Raw genomic sequence first — 13,823 nt, 5'->3', positions numbered from 1 at the left:
TTTAAGCAAGCAAGAGAAGAGGCTGGAATTCACTGAGTTAATGAGAACTGTGGACTGCTGGCAAGCTTTCGAGGTCGAGTTCTCACATCTGTGTTTAACCAATTACATGTTAGTCACCAAGGGTCTTCAGGACATGTATCCAATCCTAATATGCCAAATCACTGTAAGTGCATGTAAGAAATAGTATATAAAGGGTTAAGGATTTGTAGAAAATGAACAAGAAGCATAACTCATATTGAGTCGTTCTCTTGATTCCGGTCGCTCTCTCCGACAATTAGATACTTTCTATTGATGCAACCAACCATCTACTAATCTTCTCCTTCCCTCAACTTGCCCTTTGCTGCTGACATATGTCTGACCAATCAAGCTTCCCAAGGCTTACCTTAGAACTTACCATGACTGGAAAAACTAAAATGAAACTCAAATCAGAAACAAGAAAATAAAGTGGAATGCATTACAGCCACAGCTTTCTATAAATACACACTGTAAAATTTGTTCTATTTACTGAGTTCTAAAACATTATGAGTTTACATGATTTTTCAACCTGTAATCATATACAGATACAAAGCTACAAGAAGGAAGTCCTTGTAGGTACAAAGTATCAATGATCCTTTGAACATGTGTATGGAAAGACCCTGGATGACTAGGCATGGATGACTACAACTGCCTATGGTCATGGAAGCTCCCGTGATTCCCAGCAACACAGTTCTATCAAAGGCAGTATGAGTTCCCAGAATCTTGTCCAAGTTTCTTGGTTGTCTTCAAGTATTTTGGCAGATACTTGGTAACGGTTTTATTAAAAGAACATAATAAAAAAATGAACATAGTTTGAATACACAGTAAGACAACATGACACCAAACCTCATCCCAGAAAGAAGTTACCACCTATGATGAAAGTGCATTAAGACCAGAAACAGCCATAGCTCCCTCTGACAGAGTTCTGAATCGCTGTGATGGGTAAAAATGAGAGATTTGACAGTACTTGCAGTGATTTACATATGTCCTTACCATTCAAGGACTTGAATAATGACTGCACACAACATTCCACTTGTGATGTGCATGATTAATTCTTTGCTTGCCAGTCTAGGCAGCAACAAGCAGCAGTGGTGATCAGGCACCTTCAGCCATTTTAAAGCCTTATGGAAAGTGTGGCTTTACATGGCCTCTTCTGTTTTTCTTGACAACTGTTTGTAGAATAGAACCAGGAAGAAGGGGACTGATGACATCCTAAACTCGGTGTCAGTTTTGTCAGCTTTCAGAATATGGGAGGAAACAACTGAGTGATCTGAGTTTGTTGGAACAGAAGCATTTTGAGGGCTCTCATTTGTGAAATAACATTAGAATAAACCAGGATAATAAGTGACAAGGATATTGATGAAAGATGCTGACACTATTCCTTTTTGAAGACACCAAATCCTAATTAAAAATATTCTGTGATCCTGTTCTGCTTCTATGTGGTTGGTGTATTAGTTTTATTTAGAAATGTCTCATCAGCTGTTACTTGATTGCACAACAGATCAAGTTATAACTAGAATTCATTATATTTTTTTATAATTGAAGCTTACAGGTTAACAAACCAGTGATTGCAATATTTGATATTAACATAATATCATGCAATATCAGCTTTTCAACTCCCTAATGAGGCTGTGACTAGTTAGGCTGTTTTCACAGCCTACAATTGTTGAAAGTTAATCATGACAACTGTGAAAACCTGTTTATCAAACATGTAAGAACACTGACATTCTGATTACTTATTTAATAATTCAATGATAATAATGTCATTATTATTATCATGTTAACAGGAATAGGCTTTCAGCTGTGTATTGGAAGTTTGATTATACAGGACCTTTTCAGACAGCTTCCCTATTTTGATTTTGTTTTCTTTTTTATTACTTCTGTGATGGAGTCATGCAATAATATACTAATAAAATAAATGGAGTGTTTGCTACATAAATGTATTCATCTTGTTCAATATGAGACAGTAAAGAGAATGAAAAATGGTAGGAGAGGTAGGACTCTGGAACACCCCTTTTATAAAAGATAAAGATGACAACCACTTTATGAAAGATGTTTTTATTTAAAGAAGGAGTATTGCTCATTAATATATTTGGAAAAGGAGACTGACATACACATTGCCTAAGCAGGGTGTCTGACAATGACACACCTGTGTAGGCTACTATTAGAAGATTATATGAACACAGTCAAGACAGATAAGCTCGCAGACTGAGTGCATCTTTATTCTATTTATGTGCCTTTTCTCCCCATATGCTGTCACTGATAAACAGAACGTTGACGAGTCAGTCATCTTAAAACCACTTGCTGACGACTCACTCATGCTTCCTGGCAGGAAGAACTGCTAAGGAAGAGCTGCAGCCACACCTGCTAACCACACACAGCTGGTTCCCAAAGCCGGGAGTCCAGGGCATGGCCTCTATGAGGGAGACCTTGCAGGGAATGGGCTACAAAGCCAGCAAGAGTACAATTCATCATGGCCACAGAAAAATGGTATTTATTTTGCAGACTCATTCTGTGGAATTATTAATATGAATAGAACTGATCAATGGAAAAGATAACATAAACATAGTGAATATTAATGATACCCAGCCAACCTCTACTTCCAGTCTCTGTTGTGAGATGGAATCACGATTTCATCCCTGTAATGTCAAGAGAAATATAGAATTAACTTTTTCTACAAGGCACTTTCAGTGTATGAAAAAAGCATAAATTCAGTATGATAAAAATGGATTTAAAACATTAATCATGTCAGTATCATTTCCACACTTTGCTATAAGAAACTCTGAAAAATTAAATGTGCTATTTATAAATTGCATATACACTCAATATGTTATTTCAAAGCATAAGCAATTTGTAGATATAAACACTATGAGTTTTGAACACCTTACGTGAGGCTAACTGGGATTTTATTTTACAGAAAATTGAAGTAAAAATGAAAAATGAACCCCTTAACAATGAATTACAACTATAGTCCTAGTGGGGAGATGCACTTTTTTTACCTAATTATGTATAGATACACATTCATTGAAAAATGTAAGAGTAGTCATGGGGGGTTAAGAAAGGTGACATAGAATGTGCAAATACTGTAAAGAAAAACCTTTTCATATATCAATACCACCAAATAAAATCACTTTTTGGATTATGTATGAACAAAAATACGTAAATAAAATAATACATAACAATGAGAGACTCAGATTAGTGGTTTTCCTACTGCCCCTGGAGCCTCATTTTTACTCTCTGGTTATTTAGTTACTGCACAGTCTCACACTAACCCTCCTTCAAAAATTGTGTTTGATGAGGATATCGCTCATAACAGAGCAATATTGAAACAGAGCAAAACTGAAGTGCTAGTGAAGAAGGTTTTCCCCTGTAGATTTTACAACATCTACATTTTGTTGGTTTAAGCATGTAATCCTTTAAGAGACCTCTTTGTCCTGGCAAGGTATGAAATGGGCTCATCTGTGAACTTTGGATGGCCCTAGCACGAACAGCACTTTTAACCTGGTAATAGTACTTTCCCCTTCTTTGAAACAACTGATGCATTTCCCTGAACCGATGTAAATCAAGTTTCAAGTCACGATTGGTGGCAGCTTGCAAACTCCTCAGAATTGCTGAGTTCCTGACAAAATCCCTCAGACACTGAACAGTTTGGGCGGCAGTTCTGCAGTTCATTTCTTCTCCTTAGCCTTCTCTCCTGTTTTGTATGTGCAGCTGATGCCTTAGTTGAAATTTTGTTTAAACTGCAGAAAGATACATGGGGTGTCTTACAGGAATTACAGAGGAATTACAGGAATTCTTACTGAGAAAGAATTATTTCATCCTTCTTTCTACAACTTTACCTGCCTAGCTGAAGATGCCTGTTATACTGTACACTCATTGATGTAGGAGCTTTGGTCTGTGTTTATATAGCTCATACTATGTAAGTGGGTCTTGGTCCAGCACTGGGTGTGTTATTTTCTACCAGAACACAAACACCAACGCAATTAATGATATAGCAGAATGTTGTAATCGGAAAAGCTAATGCAGCTTCTTTAGTCCAATCTACGACTCACCTGAAATAGCAAACTAAATGGACTCCATCATGTTGTTTGCTTTATGCTGGAGTACTGATAAATCACTTTGGTATCATCCTGGGAGATAAATTCAATCCACTGGTATACAGAGTGAGTCACAACTTTAATAAAAGCAAGTAAAACCCATTTCTGATAAAGACTGAAGGTGAAATTACCTTCACAAATGAAATTTAAATAATTCAGAGAACAGAATGAATGAATTGCAGGCTTCCAATTCAAGATGCTGTATGCTGCTCTAGCATGCCTGTTACTTATAAATAAAATGTGATGCAGAAAAAAAAAGAAGGAAAAGGTGGTAAAGCTCCACTCAGCACCGAATTTTAATTTCTTGACTGCGTATTACAAGACAACCAATCCTTTTTCAAGCAGTAAACCAGTAACGTACTGATGCCTCCTGAAATGAAGGCCTTTCAGGATCAATTCTTATGATTTTAATGCAAGCTGAAGTAGTCAAGGTATTGAGTAAATTCATTACTGGTTCTATTGGATAGAATTTGCTCTTCTGTAGCTGCAGAGGTGACTGTACGAGGAGGAAGCTGCTCTGCAGCACCTGCTCGCCGGCAGCCAGGCTCCCCCGCGACACCACCGCGCCACTTTCCTCTGCCCCCAAACTATCTCCTCACACTCCAGCCCCTGAACTGTAGTACCAAGTCACGCCATTTTCAGGTCCTGTGGCTCACACACGGACAGAGCCGTACGGGCTGCCCCATTGAGCCCTGACAAACGTCAAGCTGGGTCAATGGCTCGGGGCAGGGAGGCCCCACAGATACAGTGCTAGAGCACGGCACTAGTGAACCGTGAATCGTGCCCCTTCGGGCTGCTGAGTGGGACCCTCTCTGTCAAGAACCCGTCCGGGTGGCAGCCAGCCCACCCCGCCTATCCCCAACGTGCCCTGAGCACTACAGCACCCATAAGCCCCCGCGCGGCCCGCGCTCTACCCAGCGGCCCGCGCGGCCCGGCGCTGTCGTGGCGCTCGCCGGTGAATGAGTGGGGTGGTTGAGCAGGGTTGGGGTTGCCGCTGCTCCGTCGAGCCTCGCTTCCCTCAGACGAGGGCACGGGGGTCGCGCCTATCCTCTGCCTCCTCCTGATCCTCCTCCTTCGGCAGCTCGGGCCGCAGCCATGAGGCGCGCAGGGCTCGGTAAGCGCGGCAGCCTCCGCGGCGGGGCCTGCAGCCGCCAGCTGGGCCGGGCCGCACCGCGACCCCTGCCCGGGCTGGCGGGTCAGCGGCTGCCTGGCGCACCTTCGCCTAGTGCTGGAGGGGTAAACGGAGAGGGGGTGAAAAGCTCGCCGGGTGGGCCGCGCTGTGCCCAGGGGAGCTGAGGCCGGCAGGGCCTAACCTGTCCCCCGATAGGGTTGTCTGAGGGTGTGTGTGAGGGGTCTGTGTGAAGGCCGCATAATGTGTCTCTGAGTGACAGGGTTTGTGCTGATGGCTGTAGGCTTGCAGCAGAGCTTGGGAGCTTTGGGTGGGAAGAGCAGGCACCCCTGCTCGTGTCTTTTCTTTCTAGCTCAGCTGGATTCATGGAGCAGCGCTGGGATGTTTAGTTGTTTTCAGGGATGGTTCTAGTGCAGTATTTGAGCTGTGTTTCCACGGATGGTCAGATTTCTCACTCTTCAGTCAAGTCCTTTCCGAGTTTTGATTTGGTTTTATTTTAGTACTTATGTATGTTTTCCTGCTATGTTTGTGGGGAAAACTCTCCAGCTATTTTCAGTTTGTTACAAATATAGTCTGGTATAAATACAGAAATATGCAGAGTTCCTGCTGAGTGTTTTGAGAAGCGTAGGCCTTATTTTCCGCCCAGCGGTCATGTTGATGACTATACAGAAACTTTGAACTCGCATGTAGGTGCTGTGACCTCACTGTAAGGCTTAGTCCTCAGAAGTTTATGACTGAGTTCTGGTCTTTCTTCCTAGAAAGTGAGCATTTGGGGGGGTTGTGTGTGTGCTAAATGCCTTATGGCTAAACCAGGTGTGTGTGTAATACCACTCTCAGTTTACTTCTACACCTTCGATTTGTGTTGTGTAATAGCATTTTACCAAGATAAAGCAAGTCTTGGGGACACTTCTTACTAGATCGAGAGGCACTGATGTTTATCATAAAAAGGTAGGCATTTGTTAATGCTTAGGTTTTCAATGCTCTTGTCAGACTAACAGCGCTCCCTTGGGTGTGAACTGAAGGGGATTAGACTGCAGGCCACCCAGCTCAGTATGCTGTTTCTGAAAAAGTGAAGTGATAGATGTTTATGGAAGGAGCTAAGGGGAAAGAGCGTGCCTTCTTTTAGCATGTCTCTGGCAAACAATACCTTGAGGAACATCCAGAAACTGCGTCTTAAAAGATCTGCTGGAAGGTCAAGCAGGAGGCTTAAATATCTGTTATCAGCTGCAGTAAAATTTAATGCTTTGACTTGACATTTCAACTGTCAGTCCACAATTACTTTAGTAGGGTGGAAATAAAGGTGAGCACCAGTACTTCTGCTTTTGTCACCAGCGACCTGGTGCCTCTTTTTTAGCCTGCAATTACGTTATGGTCACGTCCATACTGTGTGTAAATGAGCAGTGTTGCAAGATAGTGTAGAATGGCCACGCTGAAGTTCCTGTCCTTCCTGTAAACAGCTGTAGCCAGGCTTCTTTGTTGCACTTGGTGTTGCATATTCAGAAGTAGCTGTGTGTGTTTAAAAGCTCTGGGGCAGTTGCTCATATCTGCTATGTCACAGACTATATAAGAATCATAGTTAAGGTATTTTGGCCTGAAGCTACATGGTATATTAACTACAAACATACTTAAAATTGTATGTTACTTCATAGGAAGTACTGTAGTTGCATATGTAAAAGAAGACACAGAGAGAACAATCCTGAAAACCTTCTTGACTTTCACTGCAATGAAATGGAACCACACATTTTACCCAGTCTTGTTGAGAATTAGCTTAACTGACAGAGTAACGTATGAACAACGTACAAGTGCAAACTAAAATATTGTCATTACTTTGATTTAAAGAATGGGTTAATCTAAAACGGTATTTATTGTCAAAGTAGCCTCTTAATTTTCTCTTTTAAAATCTTAGTATTATGTATGGCAAGCACAATGAAACTGTTTGAGATGAAGCTTTATCTGTGAATATGGTTGGTGTCTCTCCTCTCCCATTTTCCTCAAAAATCCCCCAAAGGTACCCAAACACAATTTTTTTTTCAAATGCATTGATGGGAAATTGACCAAAGGCATTCAGGCAATTTTAGTGTGGCATTCTGAATAGCCATATAAATATTGGTTAATGTTGTAACTGGATTGTTAGTTGAATTAATCTGGTAGGATCTTGTTCATAAAGCTTGTAATGGTTCTTTTCTGTTTGCCCATATGTCTTCCTCTTTCTTCTCTGGTTTCAGGTCTTAGATTTTTGTCTAGACTGGACATCGCTTTAATTGTCCTGTGTCCAGCTGCTGTCCTTAGGAGACCTTTATCAGTGTTTGGAGGAAGCCAGTATGTGGAGCTGAGGAGCTTTCATTCCCTTCTGTCCCAAGTACTCTGCCAAGTCAGTTGTCTGGATAACAGTCCTGAAGCTCTGTCACCCAAAAAACAATGGCAGGATTGGGAATAGAACTGCAGAATGGTGACAGAAATGGCAGTGTTCTGCTTAGTGGCCTGGCTTCCGTCTGAGGTGTTGTTTGTAGAGAAACACATGTAAGGATCAGGGTATGCTCTCTCCTTTAAAAGCATGTGACGTCTTTTATATGAGTGATCAAGTGGTATTTGTCATTATTAGAGATCTTAACTTCCCTGTTTTCAGTTCGGTTTACTGCTCTGTGTAGTACCCTCAAAGCTTCCTCTACATCTCCATGTAATGCTTACGTTGATTTCCATAGAAGTCATCTGAAAGCACTACCTATCTGGGGAAAAAATTGATAGCATTACATCACATCCTGTCCTTAGTTTTTCTTCTTCGATTGGCATATTGCAAAATAACTTACACATTTGGAAAAAGGTTGATTCTCTGTGTCAGGAACATGTAGTGCCTCTTCCCAGTTGCCAGGGGTGACATTAAGGAAATGCATTTTTAAATGGAAAGAGTGCTTTCCCACATGTGAAGAGCACTCCAGTGGTGTTTTGTCTGTAACTACTGACTATTGTGTGTTTATAGGTGATGGAGCACCGGGTGGTAACTATGGCTATACCAATAGCGGATATAGTGTTTATGAAGAAGAAAATGAAAGGTTAACAGAAAGTCTACGTACAAAAGTCAGTGCCATTAAATCAGTAAGTATTTAATTATAGTGGTATCATCACATGTATTGAATTAAATTCTATGGGTTAGTTTAAAAACATAAATTTAATGATGTGGTGGGTTGACCCTGGCTGGACACCAGGTGCCCACCACACCCTCTCTGTCACGCCCCTCCTCAGCTGGACAGGGGAGAGAAAATACAACAAAAGGCTCATGGGTCAGGGTAAGGGCAGGGAGAGATCACTCACCAGTTACCATCGGGGGCAAAACAGGCTTTACTTGGGCAAATAAATTTAATTTATTGTCATTTAAATCAGAGTTGGGTAATGAGAAATAAAATCAAACCTTGAAACACCTTCCCCACATGCCTCCTTTCCTGGGCTTCACTCCTGATTTTCTCTTATCTTCTCCCTGCCCAGCCATGCAGGGGGATGGGAATGGGGGCTGTGATCAGTTCATGAGGTGACGTTTCTGCTGCTCCTTCCTCCTCAGAGGAGGACTTCTCACACAGTGTGGGGTTCCTCCCACAGCAGACAGTCTTCCACAGACTGCTCCAGCGTGACTCCTTCCCACAGGCTGCAGCTCTTCCTGAACTGCTCCAGCATGGGTCCCTTCCATGAGTGCAGTCCTTCAGGCACAGACTGCTCTAGCGTGGGTCCCTTCCATGAGTGCAGTCCTTCAGGAACAGAGTGCTCCAGCCTGGGTCCCCTTCAGGGTCGCAGCTCCTGCCAGCAGACCTGCTCCAGGGTGGGCTCCTCTCCCCACAGGGCCACAGGTCCTGCCAGGAGCCTGCTCCAGCATGGGCTTCCCATGGGGTCATAGGAGGGTATGCCCCTGTTCCAGCATGGGGTCCTCCACAGGCTCCACGTGGAGATCTGTTCCACTGTGAACTTCCATGGACTGCAGGGGAATCTGCTTTGTTGCCTGGAGCATCTCCTCCCCCTCCTTCTTCCCTGACCTGGGTGTCTGCAGAGCTGTTTTTCTAACATATTCTCACTCCTTCAGCTGTTGCTTCACAGCAGTTATTTTCCACCCTTCTTAAATACATTATCTCAGAAGCGCTACCACTGTCACTGATGGGCTCAGTTTTGGCCAGCAGTGTGTCCTGCGGCCGGCTGGCATTGGCTCTACTGGACACAGGGGAAGCTTCTATCAGCTCCTCACAGAAGCCACTCCTGTAGCCTCCTTGCTATCAAAACCTTGGGTTTAGAATAATCATCTAGAATAAGCTAAGGGGGTAACAAGAAAATCTGTGACCTTTGTTACAGAATTTCACCTCTTGTCTCCTTCTCTGGTATGTTACATTTCAAAATCAGTGTATGTTGACAGCGCAGTTGATAGCCCCCCATGGAGTAGCACGTGTGCTCTTTTTGCAGTTGCATCTTTTAGCACAACATAATAATCTGGGCATATGGAATAGTCTTCAGATCATCTTCCTAGAAGCCTGATGTAGATCAGTTTCACTCTTGATTTTAGATTGCAGTCAAATGCAGCAGTAAGAAAGATCTAGGTTGTGTCACAAAAAGCATACAGGTTTTGACTAAATCAAAGCATAGGGGCCTTGAGCACGTTTTCCTCCCTTCCAGGGGCTGAGCTGGTTGTTCAAGGCCAGCATGCTGATAAGCACTGTTATGGAGGAAGGGCTGCTAAGAAGCCTCTGTGGGTTCTGTTTCAGCTGGGAGCTGCTTTTAGGCCAAGACTGTCTTGGGTGGCCCCTGCTTTTGTTGTGTTGCAAATTGTCTTGCAGCTGTGTGTGTGTCTAGTCTGACTCTGATTCCAGCCCTGAGAGAACTTGATTTTCTGGCTTCACCTTGGACTCATCTACTAGCTGTGGATGTGCTGTGTGATCTATCACCAGGCTGTTGCTGACCCTGGATATTATCTCTGCACTGACTCACTTGCTGCTCACCTCCTTGTCCTGCTGTGCCCTTGCTGTTTCAAGACACAAAGCAGAGAAGGAGCAGACAAGTTCACAAAAGAAAATCCCATTTATAGCATAGCAGCAACCTGTCAAGAGAGACTTATTAGCATCTTACTGGAGCCAACTCCAGTAACATTGATTCAAAGAGTGCTCATGGTCCTCAGTGCCATGTGCCAGTAGTTTTGACAGTTGTTCCAGGAAATGGATAATTGCTGCTTAGACTTGACTATATCTTGAATTTTTGAGTCCATGTAATAATTCTTAAGAAGGAATTCTCTGGAGAAGGGGAGAAGGACCATTGAGTACCTTCTGTGAGTCTTTAGACTTTTCTGATCAGACAACAAATGTTTACTTTCCGAAGGGCTATTGATAGAATACTTTCCCTGTTATTTTGATTTTTGAAAATACCAGGTACTGTTTTCACATTTTACCTGGGGAAATACTAGTTGTGTCATGTATTTTCAACTGGTTTTGCTAATTTATGTGTAACTGATTACTCATATCTAATACTTTTCAAATTTTTCTTAATAGCTTTCAATTGAAATTGGAACAGAAGTTAAAAACCAAAATAAAATGTTGTCAGAAATGGTAAGTCACTTTCTTTAAATATGGGGCAGGATTAAGAATTAATAATGTAAAGAATTCCTTCACGTAGTATGAACATTTGTAATAAAAGGTTGACAACTTATTGTTGACTGTAAAATGTGACTAATACAGCACCAATATTTCTGTTCCAGAAGGTAATGCAAGGCACAACCAAGATCTTTATACTTAAGATGTGACTTTGTTTACAAGTAGTGAATTGTATTACTAAAAAGTCAGTTCTGTTCTTAAATACAGTTAAATATAGAAGAGGGAAGCAAAAAATAAGGACTCTATTTTGCTTACACGTGCCTCAGCTTGGGGAAAAACATCTGGATAAATGGCTGAAAGGTTTTTTCAGAAACTGCCCCTAATCCAGTTTTAGCTTTGTCAAATTTGAAAAAATAAATCCAGGAGAAACTACAGTTAGCAAGCTTTATGGGGAATCTTTTTTTCTGAGTAACATATTTTGTTTTCTTGTTTGTTTTGTTTTAATGGATAGGATAATGACTTTGACTCTGCGGGTGGACTTCTGGGTGCAACTATGGGCAGACTGAGAACACTCTCCAGAGGAAGCCAGACAAAGCTATTATGCTACATGATGCTCTTCTCATTGTTTGTCTTTTTTGTAATATACTGGATTATTAAACTGAGGTGATGTGATACATGTTACCTCCAGTTTAAATGGTGTAATTTCAACTATAAAGTAGTCTTAATTAATGAAGACATTGATCTAAAGTGGAATATTCTGTTGATAAAACACAGTGAAATTGTTGGAAATTGCATTAACAATTAATGCTATGTTATATATATATTATTCTTAATGTATCAGAATTTTTCCCATCATCCCCTGTTTTGGGGGGATTATTTGTAAATACACAGAAACTGCTAGCATAGTAGATGGCTTTTTTAGGGGAAAAGAGTTTTTAGAATTGATTTTTAAAATACAGAAAACAGCAGTTGTTCAGATATGAAGTAACTGCGGAACTACAAGATTTTCTCTTTCTTTCTGCTTTTCATTCTTGGCCATGCTCTAAATTAGAGCTCCAGTTTCAGGCATGTAGTAATTTCTAGGTTGCAGAAGCACAAAGAATAGTTGGATCTTTCTAAATTGGTTTTATCTGTGGATTTTTGAAAGGCTGGCCTGAAGCTAACAAATGTCATTGTGGGAACCCCAAAAAATTTTTGTCGTAAGTCTGATAGTTTAAGTATTTAAGTAGCTTAAACTGTGTGTTTGGGGGAGAAGTTACTTAAAACTGTTGGTTTGTTTTGTTTTTTTATTTCAATGTGACAAATCATGCCTACACATCTGCTCTTTTAGGCAAATGCCTTAGATCATTGGGATCAGCCAGTATGGACACAGTATGAATGTTTTCTTTATATTTAAAGTACCTAAATCTTAATGATTCCATTGAATCATTACAGCTTTTACCATTAGTATGTTTACATTTGAATCTGTGATGATCCCTAACTCTATACTGCACGATGTCTGAAACAAAGTCAGATATTTTGAATTTTATATTATATTATGATGCACCTGTTGGAGGTGCTGTCATATTTAGGTATTTTATTTTGAAGACTTAGCTTTGGCTCACCTAATAGTTTCTTATAGTTGGAGCTATTACATTGCTGAGTTCAACATTAAAGAATAAGTTTCCAACATACTGAAACTGTATCTACAGTTTTTGAAAAACTTTTCTAGAAATACTGTATAATGTGTTGCCATTAGTAACTACTTATGAACTGACAAATAAAGTGTCCTGTAGTATTCCAGCCAGTATTGTTTATTGTTTCTGCTGTAGCCAGTTATTGATTCTACTGTTTCTACTGTAGCCAGTTATTGTTTCTACTGTAGAATACCAGTGTAGTTTTTGGAAATGATGCTGCATTTAAGGGGCTATCCTGTGTGGGGTGCACTGTTAAGAGTAAGAAATGAGGGTGTATGCTAATTCTCTTTCATGTTAGATTTCATACATAATGGAAGTATTCCATGTAAGTCACTAATATGAACATACAGAATGTGTAAAAATAATTCACAGAACTCAGTATTTCTAGCTGATTTAATCTTTGACTGTCAGAAGGTTTACAGTACTTCTACAAGTAATAGAACATTTAAGTATTAACACCAGGGTAATGCATTGTCTGTATATGAGAATTGCTGGGCTTGCTAAACAAGTATGGCATTCCCAAGGCTAGTCAATAGTCTTGCCTTCCAAAATTGATGCACTTGTCTAATTTTAACGAGACAGTGGAGTGCAAAGTACCAAACAACTGAGAGATAATTACTGACATGTTTGACAACCACACTCCCCTGATAGTTGTCATCTTCTAGAAATACATTTCTGGCTGTTAAACATGGTGTCTGAATAATTTCTAGATTTACTTCTTTTTCAGCAATCAATCTGCCATCCTAATAAATGGAAGAAGTTTCTAACTACCTAATCCAGAGTAGAAAAATGGGTGGATACAGACAGTTACACAGCTGATGTACTTCCTGTTGATGATATGCTGATGCATATCTTCCTGTTCTGGAGAATATGCCAGCGTGTCCCTTAAGTTCTGATAGAACACGTTGGTAAAATGTTTCACCAGTCCTTCAGATCATGTATAAAACCAACAGGATTTCAGTTTTAAATGTCAAACCAGATTAAAAGGCAATTCATTCAGAACAGGAACTATGCTGTCTTCCCTCTCCACTTCCCAGTTCTTCAGTGGTGCAGAGGAGTGAGGGGAAATGAATTGCTGGTAGAATCTGCCTTTCTCTGTTTCTTCATTTAAGGAGAATTGTCAATTTCCTGTCTAGATAGGGTGGGAAAAGGGAGAAAGCTTAAGCACAAGGAATACATGAAGCCTGAAAGCAACTTTCTGCGTGTTCATTAGAAAACACAAGGGCTTTTTTAAAGTACTGAAACAGTACTTTAGGTTCTTTTAACAGGAGCATTCTGAACTGAAATGTAAACTGAAAGTCAAAATGTGACCGGCTTCTCTATGTTTCTATGTTATTTTACAGAATGTAGC

General features: G+C 40.8%; 1 protein-coding gene across 1 annotated transcript; it reads left to right on the top strand.

Annotated features, from left to right (window-relative positions):
* Positions 1-5,121: 5,121 nt before the first annotated feature.
* BET1 (Bet1 golgi vesicular membrane trafficking protein) lies at positions 5,122-12,578 on the top strand. Its single transcript, XM_061468495.1, has 4 exons — positions 5,122-5,226; positions 8,219-8,334; positions 10,755-10,811; positions 11,308-12,578. The coding sequence occupies exons 1-4, from the start codon at positions 5,208-5,210 to the stop codon at positions 11,461-11,463; spliced, it is 348 nt and encodes a 115-aa protein (XP_061324479.1). The 5' UTR covers positions 5,122-5,207; the 3' UTR covers positions 11,464-12,578.
* Positions 12,579-13,823: the final 1,245 nt, after the last annotated feature.

Source organism: Pezoporus flaviventris, unplaced genomic scaffold (assembly GCF_033815535.1).
Source record: "Pezoporus flaviventris isolate CSIRO_AGI_PZ_B2104156 unplaced genomic scaffold, CSIRO_AGI_Pfla_v1 ptg000047l, whole genome shotgun sequence".
Taxonomy (NCBI): domain Eukaryota; kingdom Metazoa; phylum Chordata; class Aves; order Psittaciformes; family Psittacidae; genus Pezoporus; species Pezoporus flaviventris.
The sequence above is the reverse complement of the archived record's forward strand: the minus strand, read 5'-3'. Positions and strand labels throughout refer to the sequence as shown.

Excerpts from the sequence above, each read along its gene's own strand:
- BET1 (XM_061468495.1), top strand. Across the intron at positions 8,335-10,754 it reads AAGTCAGTGCCATTAAATCA|CTTTCAATTGAAATTGGAAC; the intron begins GTAAGTATTTAA and ends TTTTCTTAATAG. Across the intron at positions 10,812-11,307 it reads ATAAAATGTTGTCAGAAATG|GATAATGACTTTGACTCTGC; the intron begins GTAAGTCACTTT and ends TTTAATGGATAG.